The 24220-nt window shown below is 67.3% G+C and overlaps 4 protein-coding genes across 4 annotated transcripts; 2 read left to right on the forward strand and 2 right to left on the reverse strand.

Moving 5' to 3' along the window:
• Window positions 1-889: 889 nt before the first annotated feature.
• CAMK2N2 (calcium/calmodulin dependent protein kinase II inhibitor 2) lies at window positions 890-3809 on the forward strand. Its single transcript, XM_068406749.1, has 2 exons — window positions 890-1109; window positions 3306-3809. Exons 1-2 carry the CDS (start codon window positions 941-943, stop codon window positions 3374-3376), a joined length of 240 nt encoding a protein of 79 aa, XP_068262850.1. The 5' UTR covers window positions 890-940; the 3' UTR covers window positions 3377-3809.
• Window positions 3810-3902: 93 nt separating this feature from the next.
• Window positions 3903-9691, reverse strand: EEF1AKMT4 (EEF1A lysine methyltransferase 4). Its single transcript, XM_068406748.1, has 3 exons — window positions 9473-9691; window positions 8374-8657; window positions 3903-5960 (listed from the first exon to the last, which is right to left on the reverse strand). Exons 1-3 carry the CDS (start codon window positions 9642-9644, stop codon window positions 5655-5657), a joined length of 762 nt encoding a protein of 253 aa, XP_068262849.1. The 5' UTR covers window positions 9645-9691; the 3' UTR covers window positions 3903-5654.
• Window positions 9692-9786: 95 nt separating this feature from the next.
• On the forward strand, window positions 9787-12902 carry ALG3 (ALG3 alpha-1,3- mannosyltransferase). The gene is made up of 9 exons (XM_068406747.1): window positions 9787-9937; window positions 10290-10389; window positions 10477-10624; window positions 10812-10972; window positions 11099-11219; window positions 11533-11738; window positions 11976-12052; window positions 12262-12406; window positions 12512-12902. The coding sequence occupies exons 1-9, from the start codon at window positions 9787-9789 to the stop codon at window positions 12702-12704; spliced, it is 1302 nt and encodes a 433-aa protein (XP_068262848.1). The 3' UTR covers window positions 12705-12902.
• A 405-nt stretch (window positions 12903-13307) lies between these two features.
• VWA5B2 (von Willebrand factor A domain containing 5B2) lies at window positions 13308-21804 on the reverse strand. Its single transcript, XM_068406722.1, has 21 exons — window positions 21666-21804; window positions 21104-21265; window positions 20526-20751; window positions 20266-20420; window positions 19681-19812; window positions 19436-19560; window positions 19128-19304; window positions 18936-19046; window positions 18613-18815; window positions 18226-18340; window positions 17964-18149; window positions 17701-17860; window positions 17330-17619; window positions 15975-16200; window positions 15542-15886; window positions 15329-15466; window positions 15134-15253; window positions 14822-14899; window positions 14556-14625; window positions 14225-14333; window positions 13308-13907 (listed from the first exon to the last, which is right to left on the reverse strand). Exons 1-21 carry the CDS (start codon window positions 21802-21804, stop codon window positions 13308-13310), a joined length of 3867 nt encoding a protein of 1288 aa, XP_068262823.1.
• Between the last annotated feature and the right edge of the window lie 2416 nt (window positions 21805-24220).

The raw sequence follows: 24220 nt of genomic DNA on the forward strand, positions 1-24220 counted from the left end.
GACACAAACTGCGCTCTGAGGTGGCACTGATGCCACTCTTGTAGGTCTTTCCTTGCTGACCCATGGCAGGTCCCCCTGGGGGATGGCACCCCTTGTCTGTAGAGACCCCTCAGGGAAGGGCCAAACCGTGGGGCAAGGGGCATTCCGGGGCACAGCCCCTCCGTGGCCACGCTCACGGGCACCTGCAGAATCACACCCATGTGCCCCCCACAGCCCCGCGAATACACGCAACGGGCACACGTGTACGCACACATGCACACGCATATGTAGGGACTCACACATGGGGGGCCAAGGGGACTGGCAGGGGCTGGGATAGGACCGGTGTGGCTCCATGGGGGACCCCAACACTGGGGCGGCTGTGGGAGGGGGTGTCTGGATAGGTGTTGGGCAAGGGGCAAAAAAGGGGGTCTGGGGAGACCTGGGGTGGGAGCCGGTCTGGGGGGCTTGAGCCTGCCGGGCTGGAGGAGGCTGGGAGCTGGGCTGGGGGTGCTGGGGGTGGGCTGGGGGACCAGAGCCGGGTGTTGGGGCGTCTGTTTAGCATCACCTCGGTGCGCTGAGGGAGGGCCCGGTGGTCCTTGGCTGCCCGACCCGGGGGTACCCAGCTGTGCCCGGGGCTCCCCGCTCCACTGGGGCACCCCGTGTTTAGGGGCACCCCCAAGGCTGTGCCGGGGGGACCATCCCGCGCTGGGGCTGGGGCGGGGGGGGTCTGCCCATTCCAACGGGGCGGGCACCGGGCACCAGCCGCGGGGGTCCCAGTCCCGGCCGGGCCGTGCCGTGCCGGGCCGCGGCGCTCCGGAGCCGCCCCCCGCCGGGGGGGTCCCCGCTCCCCCCGGATGCATGACTTCATCCTTCCGCCCGGCTTTCCTCCCCGCCGCCGCCGCCGCCGCCGCAGACCGGCTCCCGGCTCGGCGCGGCGCGGCTCGGCCCGCTCGGCCCCGCCATGTCGCAGGTGCTGCCCTACGGCGAGGACAAGGTGGGCCGCTACGGCGCCGAGCCCGAGGCGGGGGAGCTGCCCTTCAGCTGCCGCCTGCAGGACACCAACGCCTTCTTCGGGGGCAACCAGGGCAAGCGGCCCCCCAAGCTGGGACAGATCGGCCGCGCCAAGAGAGGTACCGCCCGCCCCCCACCTCTGCCCCCCGACCCCCGCCTCAGCCCCACGGCATCCCCGCTGCTGCCCCACGGCGTCCCCGGGACCCCCGCATCTGCCCTGCGGCATCGCCAGCATCCCCGGCACCGGCTCTTGCATCCCCGGCGCTGCCCCACGGCATCCCCGGGACCCCCGGATCTGCCCTTGCATCCCCGGCTCTGCCCCACAAGCATCCTCGGGAGCCCTGGATCTGCCCCACAGCATCCCCGGGACCCCCGGATCTGCCCTTGCATCCCCGCCGTCCCCGGCACTGCCCTCCGGCACCATCGGCATCGCCCCACAGCATCCCTGGACTCCCGGCTCTGCCTCGCATCACCAGCGCTGTCCCCTGACACCCCCGGCTCTGCCCCACAGCACCCCCGGCTCTGCCCCACATTACCCCGCCTCACCCCCACAGCATCCCCGGCACTGCTCCAGGCATCCCCAGAATCTCCAGCTCTGCCCCCCAGCACCCCCGGCATCCCTGGGACCCCCAGCTCTGCGACCGGCACCCGGCACTGCCCTAGAACCGCAGCCCCCCCCGGCCCCAGCTCCAGACACCAGCGCTGCCCCCCCCAGCGCTGCCCCACACGCCCCGCAGCCCGGGGCTGCCCCCGGGACTACGCTGCAGCATCCCTGGGGCTGCCCCCCGGCACACCCGCGAATACCCCCGGGACCCCCCCGGAACTGCTCCTCAGCACCCCTGGGATTGCCCCCGCATCCCCTTGGACGGCCCCCCCTCCCCATCCCTACAAACAAGCCCCCCCAGCATCACCAGGAACAGCCCCCCCAGCCGCACAGACCTCTCTCCCTCCACATGTCTGCCTGCCGCAGAGACCCCCATCAGCAGCCGCCGGTGATGCTGATCAACAAACACCCCCCCCCATTTACTGTCCCCCCAAGACTCCATGAACCTGTGTGCCCCCCACCCTGCTTTGCTGCCTGCTGCGGAGACCCCCATCAGCAGCTCCCCTGCTTCCATCAGGACCCAAATAAATGCCCCCCCCCGCACCCCAATCTGTCACCATCCATCCTCCCCGATGCCTTCGGGACCCCCGAGAATGGCCCCTGCCTTCCCTGCAGCCCCCACCCCACCTGCTTGGGGGACCCCCATAGGCAAACACCCCTCCTTGAGCTGCAGGGGCAAAAGGGGGGGGGAACAGAGCCCCCCCAGCACAGATACACCCCAGCCCCAAGGGGGGGATGAGCTGCTACCTGCCCCACCTGCCCCCCACTTTGTGGTGATGGTGTCTGGGTCTAGCAGACCCCCCCGGGAGTGACGGGGGGCCAGTTCCCCCTTGGTGGTGATGGTGGGGGGTCTGGCTGCTCCCCTGGTGATGCTGGTGATGGGGGGGGGTCTGGCCAATCTGTCCCCAGGGTGGTGATGGGGGGTTGCTGAACACCCCAGTAGTGATGTTGGTGGGGGGGTGTCTGTCTACCACCCCTGAGGGTGATGGTGATGGGGGGGATCTGCCCAGCTGGTGATGTTGATGTGGGGGGGGTGTCTGTGTAGTCCCCCGACGGTGATGCTGATGGGGGGGGTCTCTCCAGCGTCCCAGCGGGTGGTGCTATGGGGGGGGGCTGTCCAGTGGGTGATGCTGTGGGGGGGCTGTCTGGAGGGTGATGCTGATGGAGGGACTGTCCATCCTCCCATCGTGGTGCTGATGGTGGGGAGTCCGTGCAGCCCGCTGTGCTGACAGGGGGGCTGTCCGGCTCCCCATGGTGATGCCGATGGCAAGGGGGGGGGGGGGGGTGTCCTGCGCAGCGGGTGATGCTGATGGGGGGGGGGGTGTCTGGCTGCCACCCCCGCCGAGCTGGCGGTGCCCTCCCCGCTGGGTCATTACCCATTCCAGTCCTGTTGCTCTCATCAGCGCCTGCCGCAGAGAGGAGGGGGGGGTCCTTCCTGGTCTTTCCTGCCCCCCCCTTCCCAAACCACCCACCCAGAGGCGGCCGGCTGGCTGCAGATGGGGGGGGACACGCTGCCCCTACGCAAGCCAGGCGGGGGCGGCGACCCCCCCCATCCCCATTGCACCCACCTGCACCCCTTTGCCCAGCATCTGGCGGGGGGGGCACATCTGGAGCCGTGCTGGGGTGCTGAGCGGGGTGTGAGGTGGGGTGGGGGGGCAGAGGCTGGGTGCGCGTCCCCTCGCCCACGCGCCCCCCCCGCCTGTCCCCGCAGTGGTGATCGAGGATGACCGGATAGACGAGGTGCTCAAGGGCATGACGGAGAAGTCGCCGCCGGGGGTGTAAAGCCGGACCCGCCGCAGGACCCGCAGGCCGTGCCCTGCTCCCGGCCCCGCATGCTGCCTGGGCCGCCCACCAGGACGGGGAGGCCATGCCCGTGTCCCCCCACCCCGGCCCAGGGGGGGACTCTGCGGCCACCACCCCCCCCTCCCTGAGCCATGCACTTTACCCCTCCGCCTCCCCCGGGGCTGGGGTGGGGGGGGACAACCCGCCGAGCCCCCCACCCTGGGCAAAGACCCCCCGCTCTGCGGTGCATCCCCCCCGTCCTCCTTGGTGGGGGGGTCCCCAAAAATCCTGGGGCGGGGTGGGGGGAGCGCTGCTGTCCAGAGACATTTTTTGCTCCATCGTTTTTTGCATGAGCTTGGTGGCCCCGGGCGCCCGGCCCTGGGGCCGAGGGTCAGTCCCACCACTCCGGCACGCTTCTTTTTAAACAGAAAACTCCTCATATTTGTATTTTTATATCCGAATCTTTGTTAAAAACGATCTGCTGACGTTGTGAGATGTCGAAGTAACCGCACCGGGGAAAACAAACAAACAAACAAACAAAAATGGTTCATATTTTTTTCCATAAGAAAAAAAAAGAAGAAAAAAACGAAGGGGGGGGAAATAAAAGGGAGGGGGCAGGAAAGATGGAGGGAGCGCAAGGAAAGCTGAAGATGCAGGGAGGGGAGCGGGGACCCCCGGCCTGACCCCCACCCCCGGCAGCGGGACCGGCCGCAGGGTTCGGCAGCACCGTGGGCTGCCGCAGTCCCCTCCCAGCAGTGCCGGGGTCGGAGCCCTTCGGGCGGGCTGGGGGTGCCGGGGGGTCGCCGCATTGCCGCTTGCTCGAGGGTAGTGGGGCTGGGGGGGGGGCGGGAGCGGGGAGGGCAGGGACCGGCCTGAGTCGTTGTTTTTAATTTTGTACTTTAATTTAATTTTATTTTTTAAGAAGCTTCTCGGGGGGGTCTGATGTGCATGAGAAACTCGTCATCTTTTTCAATAACCTACGAGTGGCATTTATGGAGAAGACGACGCAAAAAAAACACACAACAAAAAACCACCAAACAAAACCGAGAAAAAAAAAACCACAAAAAAAAAAAGGAAAAAAAAAAAGATACTTGTGTCATGATGTTCTACGAATGATCCATTGTAAATTTAAATGCCATTTTTCACTGTACTGGTGAACAAAATGCGATGAATAAAATACATTCATGTACCGAGGCGAGGCCTGCAGCCGCCTGCTCCTTTGCGTCCCTCCCAGCCGCCGGCGGGTTTTAGGGGTGCTTGTGGGATGGGGGGGCATGGTGGGGCGGGGGGCTGCCCCCAGAGTCCTTCGCTGGCTCCCGGCACGGTGGGAGCCACCAGCTGACCCACTTACACCTTTTCCCACAGATAGCGGCCCGGGGGCTGGCGGCTCGTCAGTACGGTACCACCGTCCCTCTGAGGAGGAGTCCTCTCTGCGCCCCCGGGCATCGCCCGCCCCGGGGGGGTTTGGTGCCCAAACAGCCCCTGTGGATGCCCCCGGGCATCGCCCGCCCCAGGGGGGTTTGGTGCCCAAACAGCCCCTGTGGATGCCCCCGGTAGCCCCCGCTGCAGCCACCACGCCAGCACCCACGCGCAGCCGGCACACAGTGGCACGCCGGTCACCAGCCCCGGCACACGCCTGTCACTGCGCTGCCGGCCCCAGGCACGGGCGCACACGGGCCAGGTGTGTGCGGCACCGGGGCTGTCACCGCAGCCAGGAGCGGGGATGGAGGAGGACAGGGGCACACGCGCCCCGTGGTGCCACCAGCCCTGCGCTGGCATGACCCCCCCAGTGACAAGGACATGGTGCCCTTGCGCACCCCCACGGCCGAGGAGGCTGGTCCAGGGGTCCCGTGGCAGGATGGGGGGGCAGCAGGCACCCCCCATCCTACTCCCTGCACCCAGTGCCAGCACCCCCCATCCCACCCCAGCCCAGCTGCCCGTGCCGGGGAGGGGGGAGCGGGCAGGGAGCCGTTCCCTGCAAGATGGATGGGTGGAATTAAACCTGATTTGGTTTCATTACCAGCCGCAAAGCCCCGAGCCCTGGCTGCTCTCCAGCCGGGCGAGGGAAGGGCCGGGGGGGGCACAGCATCTCCCGCTCCCTGGCACATCCCGCTGTCCCCCGGGAGGAGGCCAAGCCCCCCCCGCTTTTCTCCCATTACTCACATCACTGGACAGCTTCAGGGTGGGACGCACTGGTTCCCCGTCCCCCAACCCACGAGGGTGGAGCAGCTTAAGGCTTTACTGGGTGGGGGGAGGCTGGGGAAGCCCCCCCCCCGGGTCACAACTGGATGGCAAAGAGATAGTCCTCATCGTCGTCGTCCGGGGGGGCTGGGGGTGGCGGCGGGGCGGGCGGCGGGGGGGGCTGGTGCAGCCGTCGCCCCAGGGCCAGGTCGGGGGCGTCCAGGGGCTGCCCCTTGCGCATGACGTAGAGGAAGTAGTGGAAGGTGCCGGCGTCCCCGTCCCCGCAGGTGACGTGGCGCAGGGACCAGCCAAAGGCCTCCTGGGCGTAGTGGGGCTTGCGGAAGTGGGGCTGGGCGAAGGTGATGGAGATGAAGCAGCCCCCTGGGCGCAGCACCCGGCTCACCTGCGGCAGGAGAATCCCCACGACACGGAGGGGGGGACACGGTGAGGTTCATCCCCTCTGGCAGGGATGGCCCCATCCCCAGGGACCCCCATCACCATCTGCCAAAGGTCCCCCCCAGCCTCTCCCAGTGCACCCCCAAATCTCCCGTCCTAACCTTGCACACCCCCCCCAGTTCTGACATGTCCCCAGACCACCCACAGCCCGGTGGCAACGGGGAACATGGGTCCCCACTCACAACCTCTCCCGGTACCCCAAAACTCTCTGCCCCCACCCACAGCAGACAGCACGGAGACCCAACCCTGGCACAGGGAAAGGCTGCACCCTCCCAGGCAAGGGCCCCCCCAGAGCAGCGTGGGACCCCCATCCCACCCACCCCTCCCCAGGGCACCCAGTGCCACCCACTACCAACACCCAGCACCCGAGGTGGGGTGGGGGGGTTGGATGGGAAAGGACTCGACCCTTTTAATCACCATTTTCTCCCCGCTGAAGCTAAGCCCCTGCTAACAGGATGGAAAAGAACATCAATTTTCTTGCTTGGCTTTATCCAATGTCAAAAGGCTTTTACGGACAGCGCCCGCGTGCTCGGCATGCAAAGGCAGTGTCCGGGGCGGGCGGGTGGCCAGCCCCCCGGCCCCGGCACCCTGCCCCAGGCAGGGACACCCCCAGACACCCCCCCAGCAAGGGCAGAGGGCCACCGCGGCGAGGGAGAGGGCTGGAGGCCAAGGGGGGGTTTCCCAAGCTCTGGTTTAATCCTGCTGGGAAGCTCCGGCGCTCAGCGCTGGCTGGGGCCAGGGATGGAGAGGGGAGCGGGCAGCCTGTGTGTCCCCCCCGCACTGCGGGGGGGGGGCTTTTGAACCAAACCTTAGTGGTTTTGGCCAGGAAAAGGGGAAGGCAGGTCTGTGCATCCCCAGCCTGCAACGCGCCAGAGGCATCCAGCCTGGAAAGACCCCTCGGCTCCCCAAGGGTGCGGGGGGGGTCCCCGGGGCTAGGGGCAGGCAGGGATCTCCGGCTGGAGCCAGCGAGAGGCATCCCGCATCCCCCAGCCCATCCCTCGCTAATGGAGCACTAAGGGCCGTTGCTTGGAGACGGGTGCGGGAACCCTTCCCATCCGCCGCCGGTGCGGGGGGGCGAGGGCGGCTGCCCCCCACTCTGGCACTGACCCATCGCCCCCTCCTCATCACCAGGACAGGGCTGTCCCCGGGGCATCCCCGCAGGCAGGGCAGATTTTTGGGTCTTTACATCCCCCCCCCAGGGAGAGGAGGCTGTGAAATCCCAGCAGGGTGGGGGGTGAGCAGGGGGGTGCCAGCCACGGCTGGACCCCCGCGGAGGGACTGGCAAAGCAGCAAAGTGGGTGGGAAGGCCCCACGAATCCCCCCAGGGACGAGGACAGCGGGGACCGGCCGGTGCCCAGCGATGCTGGGGGAGGGCAGGGATTGAGCGGGGGATTAAAAAGGGAAAAAAAAAAGAGAAAAAAAAAAAAAAGAGCTAAATCCGCGCGGTTTGGCTGAACGCCAAGGACAGGCAGCAGCGCTGGCAGGGCCTGATGGCGAGGACAGCCCCGCTGCCCGCAGCGCCTGGGGTCCCGCTCCCTCCCGGGCTTGGGGGGGCGACAAAGGATGGGGGGGCAGTAGCCACAAGCACCCTCCCAGCACCCCGTGTGCGCACCCCAGGGTGCCGGGCAGGCGCAGCAGTTAATTACCCGGGCAGTTATTGCCCTGGGGCGGGGGAGGCTGCCGGGACCCGCACCCCCGTGCCGTGCCACGCTGTGCCGTGCCGTGCCGGAGCAGGTTCAATCCGGTCCCTGCCTCTGCCACCAATTAATCGGGGCCGGAGGCATCGCCCGTCCCCGTGGCAACGCCGCGGCCCTGTCGATGATGATGGGGGTTGTCATGGCAACCCCGGACCAGATGATGGGAAGATGATGGGGACCCCGGCTAACGAGATCGCAGCTGGGGTGGGGGGGGTGATGTGAGAGCCTGTCACAGCCCCGCGGTCATCACCTTGCCCTGGGCGGGCAGGGCCACCTCGGTGTGTCCCCCTGAGGTCCCCTCCAGTCACCCTGGGGTGCCCCTACACTCACCCACGCCAGGATGGGGCACGTTTTTACTGCCACCTCTTCGTATTTAAAGTGCAAAGAAACAGTGGGGGTCACTCAGTCCCCCAGCAGGACATGGGGTCCCCAGGAACACACCCTGCTCCATCCACCCACCCTGGGGAGCAGGCGATGGGGTGGGGGGGTCTGCTGGGAGCCCCCCGGGTGCCCCTTTGCAGGGCAGCAGAGAGGGTAGCACCGGACGGGGTGGGAGGAGAGTCACCATCTGAGATGGCCCCAGGGAAGCAGGGTGGCGAGGGCACATTCTGCACCCTCACCCACCCCACACGGGGAGGGGGTCCCACCCTCCCCACCCCGTACCTCCATCAGCACCCGGTGCATCGCAGCGGTCGCCCGGGGCGAGACGTCCCACGGGTCGGTCTCCTCCACCATGAGGACGTCGAGGGTGCCCTTCTCCAGCACGATGTCGAAGGAGGCGTCGGGGAAGGCGAGGGCGCGGATGTCCATGACGGCCCAGCGCAGGCCGGGGCAGTGGGCGTAGCGGGCGCGCATGGCCGCCACGCAGGCGGGGGAGAAGTCCACGCTGGTGATGTCGGAGTAGCCCAGCTCGTGCAGGTCGTGGCTCAGGGCGCTGTTGCCGCAGCCTGCACCGGGGGCACGGCTCAGCCGGGGTTCGGGGTGCCCAGGGCAGGGCGGGGGGCTGCCTGCACCCCAACCCTGCTCCCTCGCACCCAGGGAAGGGTGCGGGTGGGCCAGGGCAGCTAGAGCGGGTCATCGCCTTGCTGCTAATTAACGAATGAAGGGCTAGTTCTTAATTACCCCCTTGCTGCAAGGCGGGTGCTTCAGGCTCCTGGCTCCAGAGGAGCGCGGGGGGTGAGCAGCCCCCGCACGTTGGATCCCCCCACCCCGGGGCAGGGTGCAGGAGGCAGGGGGGTGCAGGGGGTCCCCAGTCCCCCCCACATACACAGTGCCGTGCCCCCCAATAGCCTGCGGTTGGGCAGGGGGCAAATTAGGGCAGTGGGCAGCACCGGGGGGGGCTTAACTGGGAAGGTGGGAGGGACCCCATCCCTGCCCCTTCCCTTCCCCGCTCCCCAGGGCTCCGCCGCTCCCCGGAGGGGATCCCGGGGAGGGGGGGGGGGCGGTGAAGCGCAGCTGGCGGCGGCTGATCCGCTAACAGGATCGGTGATGACACCCCCCTAATCCCGCCTGCCCGCCCCGGGGAACCCGCCGGGATGGCGGCGGATCAGCAGCAGATCAGCCCGCGGGGGGGATCACGGAGGGGTTACACCGGCCACCGCCCGCACCCCCGGGAGCGGGGCAGCTCCGCCGGGCCGGGCGCTGCCTCCGGTACCGGCCCGGTGCCGCACCGCCCCCTCGCGGCCAGCGCATCCACCGGCGGGACCCCGAGCCCCGCCTTCCCTCCCTCTCCCCCCCCGGACACTGGGCACCGGGCACATACCGAGGACGAGGATGCGGTCACCGGGGCGCAGCTCGGGCTGCAGCTGCGGGAGGAACCGGGCCAGCCCCCCCAGCCACTCGCGGGGCTCGGCGCCCTCCCGCCGGTACAGCTCGTCCCAGAAGCGGCGCTGACGGTACCGGCGGTTGGTGACGGGCGCGCGCTGCCGCTCCATACCGGGCGGGGGGGGGCACCGGGCGGCTCGTGCCGCCCGCCCCTCCACGTGCGGCTTCCGGTGTGGCCGGTTGCACCGCCCTAAGCGCTCCGGCCGGAAACACGGAGCGGAGCGGAACGGAACGGAGCGGCGCGGCGCGGCCATGGCGGCGGGGCGGGGGGCGGCGGCGCTGCGGCGGGCCTGGCGGGAGCGGCGAGCGGCGCTGCTGGAGCCCCGCTACACCCCGCTGGTGGCCGCCTGCCTCTGCCTGGCCGAGGGCGGCGTCAACCTCTGGGTCATCCGCAGGGTCCCCTGTGAGTGCCGGGGCCCGGCCTGGCCCGGCGGGGCGGGGGAAGGCCCTGCCGGGGGGTGGCGGGGCTGGCCCCGGGGCGAGGGGGCGGTGTGTGTGCTGCGGGCCGGTGACAGCGCGTCCCCGGGCTGCGCAGCGCTGGGGGGGGGGGGCGTGATCTCGCCGGCAGGGTGACAGGGCCGCGCCCGGCCCGTGTGGGTGACAGCATCCCCAGGGGGGGCAGGGGGCCCTGGATGGGGCCTGAGGGCCGGAGCCTGGGCAGGGGGGCGCAGGGCAGGGCCGTGGGGCAGGGAGGTGGGGGAGCCCTCCCCGCAGTGCCCCCTCACCCCGCCTGACCCCCCGCCCCCCCCCCGCAGACACCGAGATCGACTGGAAGGCCTACATGGCGGAGGTGGAGGGCTTTGCCAACGGGACCCTCGACTACACCCAGCTGAAGGGCGACACGGGGCCGCTGGTGTGAGTGACAGGGATGGCCGAGCTCCCCCCGCACGGGGGGTCCCTGGGGGCAGCAGGGCCTGGCCCCTGACTCCCCTCTCTCTGCAGATACCCTGCCGGCTTCGTCTACATCTTCCTGGGCCTGTACTATGCCACGGGCCGTGGCACCGATGTCCGCCTGGCGCAGTACCTCTTCGCCGGCCTCTACCTCCTCAACCTCCTCCTCGTCTTCCGCATCTACTACCGAACCAACAAGGTAGCCTGCAGCCAGGGGGTCTCGCCGGCCACCGCGGGGCCTCTCCTGCTCTGCTGAGTCCTCACCGGGTGAAACGGGCTGGGCAGGAGCTCAGGGTTGGGATCTGAGGTTTGGAGGGGATCGGTGGCAGCACAGGGGGTCCAGGACAGGCTGCTGACTGCCCTCATGTCTCTCTGTCCCCTGCAAGGTCCCCCCGTATGTTTTCTTCTTCATGTGCTGTGCTTCCTACCGCATCCACTCCATCTTTGTCCTGCGGCTATTTAATGACCCCGTTGCCGTGGCCATCCTCTTCCTCGCCATCAACCTCTTCCTGGAGGAGCGCTGGTCCTGGGGCTGCCTCCTCTTCAGGTGAGGGTCTGGGGGCAGGGCAGAGGCTGCTCCTCATGGCGTGCTGCGTGCGTGAGCGAGCTCGGCCCCAGGGCTGCCTGGGCACCCGTGTCAGGGGCCGCAGTGGTAACGCAGCTTTCCGCTCAGCCTGGCTGTGTCCGTGAAGATGAACATCTTGCTCTTCGCACCTGGACTTCTCTTCCTCCTCCTCCAACGGTTCGGTCTCCTGGGCTGTATCCCCAAGCTCTGCATCTGCGCCCTACTCCAGGTGGGTCCCTGTTCGCATCGGCTACAGGGGCAGGCTGGCAGCCCCATGGGCAGGGGCCTGCCCTGCCTGCATCACAGCATCCTGCCTGGCGGTCCTGGGGGCTGGAGACCTCTGGGTGGATAGACAGTGGCACCAGCATCTGAGTTGGCCCCACACAGCAAGCTGGACGTTGATAAATAGTCTAATTCATGGGGCTTCCATCTTTATCTGTCTGTCCCTGTCGCCCCACATGGTGCTGGGGTTGTCAGGAGGTGGCAAGGGTGACAGAGACCTGGCTTATGGCTGCTGCGTGGGTGCTGGTGTGTCTCTGCAGGTGGTTCTGGGGCTGCCCTTCCTGCTGGTGAACCCCGTAGGGTATCTGACTCGCTCCTTCGACCTGGGCCGCCAGTTCCAGTTCAAGTGGACGGTGAACTGGCGCTTCCTCCCAGAAGACGTTTTCCAGAATCGGGCTTTCCACGCCACACTGCTCCTGGCTCACCTCACTGGCCTGGGGCTCTTTGCACTGCACCGGTGGCACAGGTGAGACCCGGGGTTCCCCACGGGTGCTGGTCCCCGTCAGCCCCCATGGTGCAGGATATGGGTCTGTGACTCCCCTGTCCCCACAGTGCTGCAGGTCCAGGGCTGCAGGCAGGACGGGGTGGGAGTTACTGTTCTGTTTCGGGGAGCGTGCTGCCCAGGCATCGTGGCTCACAGGGGAAGGTCGGGGTGGGAAAGACTTTTCAGCAGCTGAGATCGATGTTTGTGCTTCCCCCTTAGGTCCAAAGAGAGCATCCTGGCTCTGCTGAAGGATCCTGCCGAAAGGAAACACACATCCCCTCCCTTGACTGTCAACAATATCCTTTGGCGGGGTGGGCAGCAAGGAGGGGGGAGAAGGCAGGGCAGGGCAGGGTGGACCTCGGGCTTGGCCTTCGCAGGCTCCCGGTCCCGCCGTGCTGTCGGGACCAGCCTGTCCTGGGGGAAGGAGCCGGGCCGTGTGGGCTGGGGAGCTGTTGCAGGATCACACCTCTGGCCTCCTGCGTTTGCCCCTTTAATGCCAGCGCACAGATCGTCTTCGTCCTCTTCTCCTCCAACTTCCTGGGCGTCTGCTGCAGCCGCTCCCTGCACTACCAGTTCTACGTCTGGTATTTCCACACGCTGCCCTACCTCCTCTGGTGCACCCCCACCGCCAAGCTCGCCCACATGCCCAAGTACGTGCTGCCACGGAGGGGAGACCACCCGTCTGCTGGGGTGTCTGGGAGCAAGGGGGGCTTGTCTGTCCCCCCCATGCCGACCCCCAGCTTTCCCCTCTGCAGGGTGCTGCTGCTGGGAGTGATCGAGCTCTGCTGGAACACCTACCCCTCCACCATCTGCAGCTCCATCTCCCTCCACATCTGCCACGGACTGGTCCTGCTCCAGCTCTGGTATGGCACAGCGCCCCTGCCGACACCACACACACCCCCGACAAGCAAGAAGCCTGCAGCTGTCCTCTCCAAGAAGGCCCAGTGAGAGTGTGGCTGGCCAGACGATGGGAACTGGCCTCTGGGACTGCCCCTTCTGCCTGCTCTTTCCCCACCGGGCTCCAAGGCTGCCCCCGGCCATCCCTGGAGGGCTGCGAGCCCTGGAACTGTGCAAAGGGGGCAGCGTGGGGACCCCTGGCAGGCAGGACTTCCCCAATAAAGGGGGCTTTGTGTGCCCTTCCCTGGCCGCAGCGTCCTCATGCTGTGACAGTGTGGGGGTGGCGGTGCCTCGGCCTGCCCCACCTGCAGGGAGGCAGAGCAGCCGCCAGGGCCGTGGGAGCTCCCTGCCCAGCCCTGGGAGAGTGCTGCCTGGGGGAGAGGAGCAGCCTCTGGGGTGAGGTTAAGACAGAGGATCTGCAAAACCGCTTTGCCTCAAGGTTTGAATCACCTTGTTGCAGCCCAGGGATCCCTCCAGCATGGCTTTTCCTAGTCCCCTGTCTGCTCCCTCCCACGGGAGATGGCTGGGAAGGGGGTGACCCCCCCCACAGGGCTCTGGTGAGCCCCGACGGGGCCAATGGCTCCCTGCCCATAACAGAGACGCCTGTGCAGGCAGCACGGAGCCAGGCGTCTTTATTGGCCCCTCCGGCGGCCATCAGACGTTGTTGGGGTTGTAGCACAGCATGTTCAGCTTGATGTTCTCGTCCCAGTGACGCAGCAGCAGGAACAAGTGCCTGGCCGCCCCTTTGAGGCAGCCCACGTCCACCCCCTCGGGCAGCCGCTGCGCCCGCAGCCACGCGTCCGCCTTGGCCGCCACCAGCTCCCACTCCTCGAAGAAGCCGGCGCAGCGATGCTCCAGCCACGCCAAGGCCACCGCCGTGGCCCAGCTGGCACTTTCCAGGTCTTCAGGCCCTGCGTCCTGCCAGCTCACGCTGGCCTCAGAGGGGGCGGCCGAGTGGGGGCCGGTGTCGGACTCGGAGCCGTGCCCACTGTCTGCCTGCGCCCAGACGGCTGCGCTGGGCACCTCGGAGCAAGTGCTCCGGGACGGGGGCGAGCCGGGCTGCAGAGCTGCGGCAGGCTCCTTGCCCTCGGGCCCTGCCTCGGGGCTGCTCCTGGCCCCCGGGGACGTGGGGCTGAGGCTGGCTCGGTGGGAGGCGTAGGGGGAGGCCCGGCACAGGCGGTCCAGGGGGATCTGCACCACTTCAGAGAAGCTCTCGGTGAGCTGGAACGGCCCCTGGGCTTGCTGCAGCTGCACCTGCAGTGGGGGGGACAGGCAACTGGGAGGGCCAGGCAGGGGTGCAGACCCACCGTGGCCCCCAGCACCCAGTGGTGGAGGCTGCAGGAGTGTCCCTGGGGCACAGGGACTGTCCACTACCCCCCCCACACCCAAGCTCGCAAAAGCCCCCAGGGCCGTTCAAGGTTGCAGCGGTGCTGAGCAGGCACCCACCGGCTTTGCATCCTCAGCCGGGTGCTGGTGCTGCTGGGCATCACCTGGGCAGCTCGGCTGCAGCCCAGCAGGGAAGGTGCCTGCTCGGGCCCCCCGCCCCGGGTGGGATGGGGACGGGTCCTTACCAGCGGGAGGTAGTCGTGGCTGGCGTGGTTGCTGGAGCACTCGCTTTCAGGGCTGAGGCAGTGCGGACGCAGCGCCAGGCCGGGCCCCCTGCACCTGCTCAGGCTAAACCTGTGGGGCAAACGGGAGTTAATGGGGAGGGGCAATTCCTGAAGGGCAGCTGGACCCCAGCCTGCTGCAGGGAAGGGGCTGGAGCACTAAAACCCCGCTTTAGCCACAGGAGCTCGCAGGGGACACCCCACCCACACCACCCAAGAAGGGCACTGCCCTCCTCTCCCCGCAATGTGACATTTTTTTTTGGACCCCCACATTCCCCCCACCCCGCAGCCTCACCTGGAGCCAGCGATGCTCTCCGTAGATTTCTGTGAGCCCACGGAGGTGCTGGAGGGGCTGGTTGGGGGTCCTGCAAGGGGGGAGAGCTGAGCATGGCGGGGACCGTGACGCACCCAAAGCGGTGCGGGTCAGCCCACGTGCCCTGGGCAGCAAGGGCAGGCGTGGGCACGGCCAAGGCTCCAGCTCTCAGCTGCCAGCAATGGGGTGCCAGGGGCACCCCCCCGTCCCCCACCATCCAGCCCTTGTCCCCTCCACCCTGGACACACCGTTGGAGCAGTTCTGCTTTTCCCAGCCGTAAGTCGGGGAGGAGACGCTGGCCGGAGACCCGGGGGTCTCGTCTTGCTCTGCAAAAAGAGCAAAGCCCTGAGGGCCTCTGGGCTCCTGGGACCCTCCCGGCCCAGAGCTGCCGCCCCCATGTCCCCCCCAGTGTGGGGCAGAGACCGATGCCTCTTCCCGGGCACCCACAGCCTCCAGCTGGGACTGGCCCCATGAAGCCGCGAGCTGAGGGTCCCCAGGGACCCCGGTGCCCAGGCAGGTCCCTGGGGAGCACAAGCTGGTGTAGGGGCCTGGATGGGTACCTGCAGCGATGGGGGCCTCGTTCTGCTCCTCCGCATCCTGCTGCTGGCCCAGGCCCGCCGAGGAGCTCCTGTGGTGCCCGCTCCCTGCCGCGGCGGCTCGTGGCCGGCTGGCCGAGCCGGCTGCAAGGGACGGTGCCACCTCAGCCCTCCGTCCCCTCGCTGCCCCCTCCCCAGCGTGCCAGGCCCTGGCCATACCTGTGCCCCACACCTCGGGGGCTGCAGGCAGGGCTGCCTGCGTGGCACCGTCCACGGGCACCAGGCGGGTGTAGAGAGAAGGCACGTTGCAGGCTTTGCTGGTTTGCACGGCTTTCAGGCGGAACCGGCGGGCGAAACCTGTCCGGAGCCAGGTGGTTAGAGGGGGGGTACCGGGGCTGCACCGGGGTCGGGGGGACACGCACCGGCACCCACCCTGCTCCAGCTCGGCCTCCCGCTGCGCCGCGTTCTCGTTGTCCCAGATGACGGAGCGTGCTGCCAAGCGGTGCAGGGGCTTCTCCCAGGCCTTGCCCGCCCGGTGCGGGGGGTCCTCCCTGCCTGGTCCCTCCCGGGGCTGCAGCAGCGGCTCCAGCGAGGCCGTTACCTCCCAGGACACCGGCTTGCCGGCTTGCAGCGCGTGGATCACCACCTGGCAGCGCAGGGGCAAGCTGGCATCGCCCGTGCCGGGCTCCCCTGGCTCGAGCACCGGCGAGGCGCTGAAGAGGTAGGAGGGCTCCACCAGCATGTCCCAGTCCAGGTGGGTGGGCGAGAGGAGGTTATCTGGGCAACGGCAAGATGGGGGCTCAGTGAGGCGGGGGGCACCCAGCTCCGTCCCCGCTGCCCTCGCCCCCCTGGAGCCAGCACGCACTCGACTCCACCGCGCTGGGCTGCAGCCGCCGTGCCCGGGGTCCCAGCTCATCCAGCCTCCCCTCCAGGGACTGGTTCCTCTTCTGCGACACCTTCTCCAGGGCCTGGCAGAGCCGGTGGGCGTCCAGCTCCCCGTGCGGCGAGGAGAAGCTGCGGCCGGCCAGGGCGGTGCGTGCCAGCGCCTTCTTCCGCCGCACCAGCTCCTCCGTGCTCAGGGCCACCGGCACCTGCGGCAGGGGGAGGCTGATGGTGAGCCTGGCAGAGGCACCGGCACCGAGCCCAGACTGCGCCGAGCCGTGATGGGCACCTGCGGCCCCAGCTGGCTGTTGGCCGGAGCCACTGGCTGACACCCAGCCCCACCGCTCTGCAGGCTGGCACCCGCAGCCTCCCAGGGCAGTGGGCGATGCTCGCCAGGCTCCTCGTACGCGTGGGAACGAGCGACGGCACTGAGAGAGGAGTTTGCAAACATCCCCAGGGCTGACTGAGGCTGATGCCGAGGCAGGAGGAGTTGGTGGGGAGTTTTGTGTGTTGGGGCCAGGGGCTTAGCTCGGTTGCTCAGGTGGGATGCGGTCCCCAGCACAGGGAGATGTCCCCGCACTGAGATGCTTCACCTAAAGGCTATGGCAGGGCAGCGGCGCCCATGCCACCTCTTGCCTCGGCAGCAGGGAGCCCAGGGAGGATCGTTTACACGGCAGGGAAATCACTTACGCTTGACATTTCGGCAGCAAAGGGCACCAGCTGTGCTCTTGTGCGGCGGGAGCGGGTTACCTAACCCGTGCCACCGGGAAGGAACGTGTCCTGGAGCTGGGTGACAGCTGGCCTCACCCAGCCGCGGGGCCATCGTCACCGGGGGAGCTGCCTGTCCCCATCCCAGCGACCTGGCTAGGTTTTAAACCCAGACATGAAGCAGTAGGGACACGGCGCATCGCTAACGAAGCGTCAGGGCGGCGCTGGCCAAGGGCTGAAAGAGCCAGGTGGGAGCTTGGAGCCCACCCCCTCCTCTGCACTTTGGCAGGTTCGTTATCTGATGCCAGCCCAGCCAGTTTCACTTAATTTCTGTGGCATCAACGAGGATATGAGCTGACTGGGAGGTCTGTTAGCCACCCAGCTGCCTACCAGCTCGGGGAGCTGGGGGACTGGCTGCTTGGTCCCCAGCTGTCCCATTCCAGCAGGATAAAGCCACCCGAGGAGCATCCTTGTGGCACCCACAACTGATCCTTCCTTAAAATCCAGGCTACAACGCTCCAGTTTCCAGCCCAGCAGCCATGTGCCTGGGTGCAATGAGGCAGCCAGACCCCAGCTAAGCCGGGAGCAAACCCCCACCTGTGAACCCTTGCACCCCGTTGGCATCCTTACCTTGGTGCCAGTGGGGGCAGAGGGCAGCGGGGCGGATTTGGTGGAGGACTCGCAGAGGGACAGGCTCTTCTGGCCCTGCTGGGAGGCAGCATCTGCACCGGGGGCTGAGGAGCCGCCCTCAGGGGCCACGTCACGGGAGCCGGTGGACTCGCTGCTGGTGGAGCTGTGGGAGAGCAGCCCCTGGCTGCGGTCGGTGCTGACGGAGCAGTGCGTCAGGACGTACTGCTCCTGGATGTAGGACGGCTGGTAAATCCGCTTCCAGATGTCTCCCCCTGACACGGGATCTGTACCTGCCCGGCAAGCACATACCCCGTCAGCCCATGGCTCCCACGCCTGCCCCCCGCCCCAGCCCTGGCCCCAGCCCCACTCACTCCGCTCCGACACCTCCGTGCCCCCCATGGAGATCTCCAGGGAGGTGTCCCCAGATCCCGGGGTGCTCCGGGGCGGCTGGCGGCTGTCCCCGGGACGGGGCACCTCCTCCTGGGAGGGGACGGCTGAGCCCCGGGAGCTCTGGCGAGTCCCTTCCTGGCCCTGGCGAAGAGGTGGCACCGCCATCAGCCCCCCCAGCACGGGGAGAAGCTGGTGGCACTGGGGACGTGCCATCCTCCCCCTGCCAGTGCAGTACCGGTCGTACCGGCGGGCGCCTGTCGCGGAAGCGGGCGATGCTGTAGAGGACGCAGTAGCTGACGAGGCGGTCGCCGGGGTAGAGGGCTGGGAGCTCGGTGGGTGAGAGCAGGGCCTCCATGCTGTCGGGGACGTACCAGTCGATGGTGATGTCGCTGACAGCCGGCTCGATCGCCTTCTTCAGGGACTTGATCAGCTGGGACGGGGAGAGGAGGCAGTGTCAGGCACCACGGTGGCCCCCGCGCCCCCCCCCGTCCCTGCCCCGGCGTTACCTTGGGCTGCAGCCTCTCATCCGGGCTCAGGAACTCGGCGCAGCCCCGGCTCACCTTGGCCATGCCCTTCAGCAGCCGCCGGCACGCCCGCGGGCCCATGCCGAAGCTGAAGCACCTGCCAGAGAGGGGCGGGCGATGAAAAGTCATGGCCGGGCCAGTGCCGGGGCTGGGCAGCCCGGTGGCGAGCCCTGCGGCAGGGACGGGCAGGGGCGTCGGTTGGGGGCACGCTGGGGGAAGCGGAGCCGGTGGGGTTGGGGGATGCGATGGGTGAAGGACACCCTCAGGGCTGGTGGAGGCCAGATTTGGGGCCGCAGGAGGAGAAATCAGTGGGGACAGCCCAGGGGACGTGGGGAGCACCGTGACCCCACCACGGTGCCGGTGCCATACCTGACGGTGCTGGCCTGCCTGCGCACCAGCCGCAGGATCCTGCCCGCGTTGCCCGCCGCCGCGCCGGTGAAGAGGAAGAGCTGGCGGGGGTAGCCGCGGTGGAGGGGCTGTGCCAGCGCCCAGCCCAGCGCTGCCAGCAGGTCGGTGCCGCCCGTGCCTGCCCGCAGCGCACCCAGGTGCTCGTAGGCGCGCCGCAGCGTCTCCTGCCCGCACCAAGAGCCGACCTCGCAGCGGTCCCCGGCTCGCCAGCCCCGGCCCCACGCCAGGGAGCCGGGAGCAGGGACGGGAGGGGCTGGTGGGGGGCTTTGCCCGGTGGCACTCACGTTGCTGCAGAGGCGGCTGGATGGGAAGAGCGGCTTGATGTCGGCACCGAAGACGGCGACGTTGAGCAGCGTCCCCGATGGGAGGCTCTTCAGGGCCACCAGCAAAGCCTCCTGGGATGACAGCGGGGACCGGGGAGGGCTGCTAAGGACCGGCCACCCAGGAGCATCCCTGGCCCCCCGGCCGTGCCTCACCTTGACCTTGTCAAGGTCAGGGCTGCTCATGGTGCCGGTGCGGTCAACGAGGAAGAGGACCTCACGGGTGATGCTCTGCAGGTCCCCAGGGACACCCTCCGCAGCCGGGCAGAAGTTCAGCATCAGCACAGGGTTGGGGAAGATGTCTTTGTGGAAACGCTTCTGCACGAAAGCCACCTGCGAGCCAGGCGGGCCGGGGGCTTTCTCGCACCACCCCAGCCCGTGCCAAGGTCTTCCACACCCCCATCCCACCACCTCCCCTCTTCCTCCTCCCCCCCACCGGGCCGGTGGTGGCTGTGCCCTGTCACCTGTCTCTTGCCGCTGCCGTCCTTCCTGGCGATCCGCATGTAATCCCGGCGGCTCCGGACGTGGGCCTCGTACTCGGGGTACGTCATGGTGCCATCCTCCATCACCAGGTGGGGGTGGTGGGGCTCTGGGGGGCACAGGGATTTCAGAGCCACCCCGTGCCACAGGGGGCTGGGGGATGCTCCGGATGCTTTTGGGGCGATGCCCCATCTCCCCCAAACCTGCCAAGGGCACCGTCCCCCCTCACCGCAGGGGTAGAGGATGATCTCCAGGTCCCTGTCATAGCGGTGGGGCTCGGCCAGGGTGACGCAGGTGGTGGCGGCAGAGCTGGCCCAGGGGTCGGCGTCGGCTCGCAGGGTGTGGGATGGGCTCTCCAGCCCTGCAGGTAGGAGGAGGTAACGGGGCAGCCCCTCACACACTCCCAACCACCCAGCTCCGCGCCTGTGCCGGACCCAGTGCCACGGCGGTGGCTGCTCCCTGCCAGCTCTAATGGGATTAACTGGGCCGGTGGCCAGGAGCGTGTCCCCACCGACCTGCCTCCCCTCCTCGCCCGTCCTCTCCCCCACCCATCACATCTCCCTGGGGAAGCCGGTTGCTGACCCAGCGCTGCCCAGAGCCACACGTGGGGTGACTTTGGGGGTTTCTAGCCCCGGGGTGGGATGGAGAAAGGACTTCTTTGTGTGTAGGGAGTGCAAGAGAATGCTCGGGGAAGGGAGCTCCCATCCTCCTAGAAGCATGGAGGGACCAAGGGGACACCGTCCTGGGGGGACATTGCCCACATTTTGGGGAGGTTTTGCCCAATGAACTGACACTGCCTGAGCCACCCCCCTACCTGCCAGCAAGCAGGGGCCCTTCACCAGCAGCTCAAAGGCAAACTCGTAAGGAAAAGGGTTGCAGGGCCGTCCCCGAAAGACATCCACGCTCTCCACAGGTGCCATGGGGGGCGGCTGGCTCCGGGCACCCGGTCCCCCGAAACAGCTGGTGGGGCTGCAAGGGGAGAGGTGGTGATGGCTCCCACCCCCCTCCCCGCTCGCCCAGCATCAGCATCCCCCCCCCCGGGGTGGTGGAGACTGAGGAAGCCATGAAAATCACCATAGGGCCAACCTGTCGTCACATAAGCTTGCCGGCTCGCTCTCGGGGACGGTGGGGACACGCGGTGTGAGGACGGGGGGGAGGAGGAGGCGCAGGGCCCCGTCCGGCAGCGTGGCCAGCTCCTGCGCCGTGCTCAGGGTGACGGCCAGGCTCTCCGCTGGGCACAGCGCGCCCGTGACGATGACGAAGGTGGAGCGCTCCGCATCTTCATCCAGGACGAGGTGGCCTGGGCAGGGGAGAGATGGTGGGGGGTCAGTGGGGTGTGCGAGGCTGGGGAGGGGTGTTGTTAACTGCACTAATTACGCTCAAAGGGGACAACAGAGCGCAGGAGTAACAAGGGCCATGCAAAAGGATGGGTAAAGCCCTGGGAGAGGCGGAGGGAGGAGAAAGGGGAGGCTGAGATCTCCAGCCCCAGAGACTCCCCAAGGCATCAGGGTCGCCTGGCAGGGGCTCTCAGCCCCTCGTGTCCCCCCATGCTTCATCCCTGCTCGTTCTGAGCCTCCCAGCCAGGAGCACCCAACAGGATCACCCGTGCCCCCACGGGCGTACCAGGAGCACCCAACAGGATCATCACGTACCGCTGGCACAGCGGCGCGGCCGGCCGGGGCTGGGGCCGCACTGGAGGCAGCAGTCCTGCGCCCGGTGCCGGTTCTGGACCTGGAACGTCACTCGCCGGCTGCCCACCACCGCCTCGAAGCTGGCCACAACCTCCGACTCCTCCAGCGGGTAGATGAAGATGCCTGCGGGCAGGAGAGAGCCCCGAGGCAGACCCTGGCACAGTACAGCCCGTGGCAGCACCGCTAAGAGCCTGTCTGACTCGCAGGGCGATTTAGATGCATGAGAGCAGGGCAACAGGGGGACCCAGAGCCTCACTAGCCCAGAGGAGGGCAGGGAGGATGAAATCCCCCTCTTCCTCAGCGATGGGAATGTTTTTGCTCAGTCATACTCTCCTCCTGCCCGCGGGGCGATGCCATGTGTTGGCGGTGCCCCCACCACTGCTGGCCTCTGCTCCCCGAACTGAGCAAGGTTTGGGGGACAGGACACAGGTGGGCTGGAGATGGGATGCTCTCCAGCACGGGTGCTTTTAGGGTGCCGTGCAGGCAGCCGGGGTCCCTGCCAGCCCCGATAGCTCCCCCTTACCTTCCACGGGCTCCTCGTGGGGGTTGGTGTACACGAGGTGAGCGGTGATGCTCAGGGAGTACCCGTTGGCACAAGCCTTCACCCTGGAGCTCTTCAGGGGCAGAGGCGCCCAGGAGGAGAGGGCGTACAGGCCTGGCATGGTCCCTCAGTGGGCAGCTGCGGGCAGAGGGGAGGCAGGTGCTGGGTGCTCGGGTCGGGTTCTGCTGGGAAGGGGCTTGTGCATGCAAGCTGCTTCCATCTGCCCAGTCTGCAAGGGGGGAGCAGGTCCCCGGCCCTCCTCATCCCAAGGACGCCGCTCTGCAGCATCCACAAAACACATGGACCCGGACCCAGGTCTCTGGTCGGACCCCAGCCCACCTGCAAACCAGGTCTGGAGCCACAGGAGCCGCAGAGAGCTCTTCTACCCCACGGGTAAGTAAACCTGTCTGCTGGGCAGACTTCTCCTGTGGGCAGCAGCAGTTACATGCCAGTCCCAAGCCCTGGCAGACAAGCAGGGACTCCGAGGCAGGCCGGATGACAGCCAGCCACACGCGGCCCATCTCTCAGCCACCCCACAGCAGCTCGGTGGCTCCACAGCCTCCCCAGACCATCTCCCGCACCAGCTGGGAGAGGAGCATTTGCTGCTCCCATCTCCATCCACCCACAGAGGTTACCAGGGTAATTTGTTTTAAAAAAAAAAAAAAAAGAAGGGTGAGAAGCCCATGGCGTAACTAGGACAAAACAGTGAGCTGTGTTTGCTGGGGGTTTAATAATTAACAACAAGGTCAGCGCTGCACTAAGAGCGGCACAGAGGGGAAGGCACTGCGGGGGGAGCCTGGCTCGGGGGACGATGCTCTCTGCCTCTGGGTGAGTAAGGCTCTGCCCAGGGATGGACCCATCCAGCACTCCACCCTTCAGCAGCGGCTGGGGATGCCTTCCAGCTGGGGCACCAACCCACTCCACACCTCTCCTCTCTTTCGGAAAACCACCTGGGAGCAGCATCCCAAATGATTGCCCGGAGCCAAAGCATCTCTCTAACATTACCCCACCCTGTGCCATCTGATATTCACGTAAAATATTTGGGTCAGACTTAGCCCTGCCTCTCCGTGGACAGCGTGCGTGGGTCTGCTCCTCCGCACTGTACCCTGTGCATGCCACCCAACAGCGGCGAGGTCCCCGCGTCACGCCGTGTGCCGGCGCTTCAGCGTGCAACACACCGGGGGCGAGGACAAGGCCAGGTACGAGTGAACCATCTGGTCTCATCACTCTGGTGGCCTTTGTCCTGGGAACAGCTCGTACGAGCATCGGTAACGGGAGGCTCGGGGTGCCCTCGGCATGCGGTCACAGGGTGCCTCTCCCTGAGCATCCTTGAAAGCGGAGCAGGGCCACGTCCTCAGAGGCAGGGCCGGGACCAAGCCCATGGCTGGCTCATGCAGAGAGCCCCCGAGACACACAGAAGTACATTAGCAACGTGGCTGCATCCCAGGAAAACAAGTCCATTACACCGGAGGGGAGCTCTTTACCTGCTCAGCTGGCATCGCAGGGTTATGCTGGCAGGTCCTGGCTGCCCAACTACCCCCCCGCCACCGCCAATCCTCCACCCTGCGTGCAGGATGCTGCACGCGCTGCTGAGTCCCCCAGCACATGAGGTGGCAAGAGGTCCCTCCACAGTCCAGTTTTCCTCCACACCAGCCATGCCACCGCCGGGAACATCATCAGCTGGGTCCTGCCCTGACCACAGCGCCCAGCCGGGCTCTGGGGTCCGAGAATCCCCCAGCCCAGTCTCATCAAGCCATTAAAGACGGATTTCACCCCGAAGTCCTTCCATTTGTTCCCAAGGCACCCGGCTTAATGCTCAGCAACGCGCCTGCTATTTGCCGTGCCGCCCGTTGGCCGGGGCACCGCCGGCTTGTTTGCCGGGGACTTACCGGAGAAGCCATCCCGGCTGCTTTTTATCACTTCTCTTTACATTCACCCTCGCAGAGTAAACAGGCCCCATCTGGCCCTGCCGCGCTTCGTGCTGCCTGCTCTAAGCCCCGTGGTAATGAATAAAACCAGATCCGATGGTCCTTGCCCCAGCCTCTTCGTCCTCTTCCCCCAGGGCAGCAAATTGTCCCCAGGTGCCAGCGTGGCATCATCAACAGGTCCCTGGCCCCCTCCCCATCCCCAGCATGGTCACCAGTGCCTTCGCAGCCCCTTCCTCTTCCTCCCTTCCCACCTGCTGCCCGCAGGAGCTGGTTTAACCAGCAGCATCCCTGATACAGAGGGGGCTGCAGCATGAGCGGGGCTGGGGGCGGCTCGCCATGCCGGCGGCAAAAAGCCCTCTGTGAAGGCAAGAAGGAGCTGACTCTTCTCTAGGTCAGAATAACTTAGTGTTTCTCTTCTCGCCCGTGGGCGGGCTGTTTTCTAGCGAGGCTGCTGCAGCCTGAGCTCCACGGCTCCTCCTCGGCTGCCTGCAAAGTTGTCAAGAGTTTCACCTGCTGCCGCAACGGCCGCCCGCGCCGGGGTGCAGCGTGGTCCTGGGGAAGGATGAGGCCAGCCCCAGCACAGGCAAACCCAGCAGAAATTTCCACTGC

This window comes from Nyctibius grandis, chromosome 8 (assembly GCF_013368605.1).
Source record: "Nyctibius grandis isolate bNycGra1 chromosome 8, bNycGra1.pri, whole genome shotgun sequence".
In the NCBI taxonomy this organism is placed as follows: domain Eukaryota; kingdom Metazoa; phylum Chordata; class Aves; order Nyctibiiformes; family Nyctibiidae; genus Nyctibius; species Nyctibius grandis.

Excerpts from the sequence above, each read along its gene's own strand:
- CAMK2N2 (XM_068406749.1), top strand. The coding sequence starts at position 941 with ATGTCGCAGGTGCTGCCCTACGGCGAGGACAAGGTGGGCCGCTACGGC. Across the intron at positions 1,110-3,305 it reads GATCGGCCGCGCCAAGAGAG|TGGTGATCGAGGATGACCGG; the intron begins GTACCGCCCGCC and ends CTGTCCCCGCAG.
- EEF1AKMT4 (XM_068406748.1), bottom strand. The coding sequence starts at position 9,644 with ATGGAGCGGCAGCGCGCGCCCGTCACCAACCGCCGGTACCGTCAGCGC. Across the intron at positions 8,658-9,472 it reads TGACCGCATCCTCGTCCTCG|GCTGCGGCAACAGCGCCCTG; the intron begins GTATGTGCCCGG and ends CCCCCGGTGCAG. Across the intron at positions 5,961-8,373 it reads TGCACCGGGTGCTGATGGAG|GTGAGCCGGGTGCTGCGCCC; the intron begins GTACGGGGTGGG and ends CTCCTGCCGCAG.
- ALG3 (XM_068406747.1), top strand. The coding sequence starts at position 9,787 with ATGGCGGCGGGGCGGGGGGCGGCGGCGCTGCGGCGGGCCTGGCGGGAG. Across the intron at positions 10,625-10,811 it reads TCTACTACCGAACCAACAAG|GTCCCCCCGTATGTTTTCTT; the intron begins GTAGCCTGCAGC and ends GTCCCCTGCAAG. Across the intron at positions 10,973-11,098 it reads TGGGGCTGCCTCCTCTTCAG|CCTGGCTGTGTCCGTGAAGA; the intron begins GTGAGGGTCTGG and ends CTTTCCGCTCAG.
- VWA5B2 (XM_068406722.1), bottom strand. The coding sequence starts at position 21,804 with ATGCCAGGCCTGTACGCCCTCTCCTCCTGGGCGCCTCTGCCCCTGAAG. Across the intron at positions 19,047-19,127 it reads CTGACCTTGACAAGGTCAAG|GAGGCTTTGCTGGTGGCCCT; the intron begins GTGAGGCACGGC and ends CTGTCATCCCAG. Across the intron at positions 17,861-17,963 it reads TCCGCGACAGGCGCCCGCCG|GGCCAGGAAGGGACTCGCCA; the intron begins GTACGACCGGTA and ends CCTCTTCGCCAG.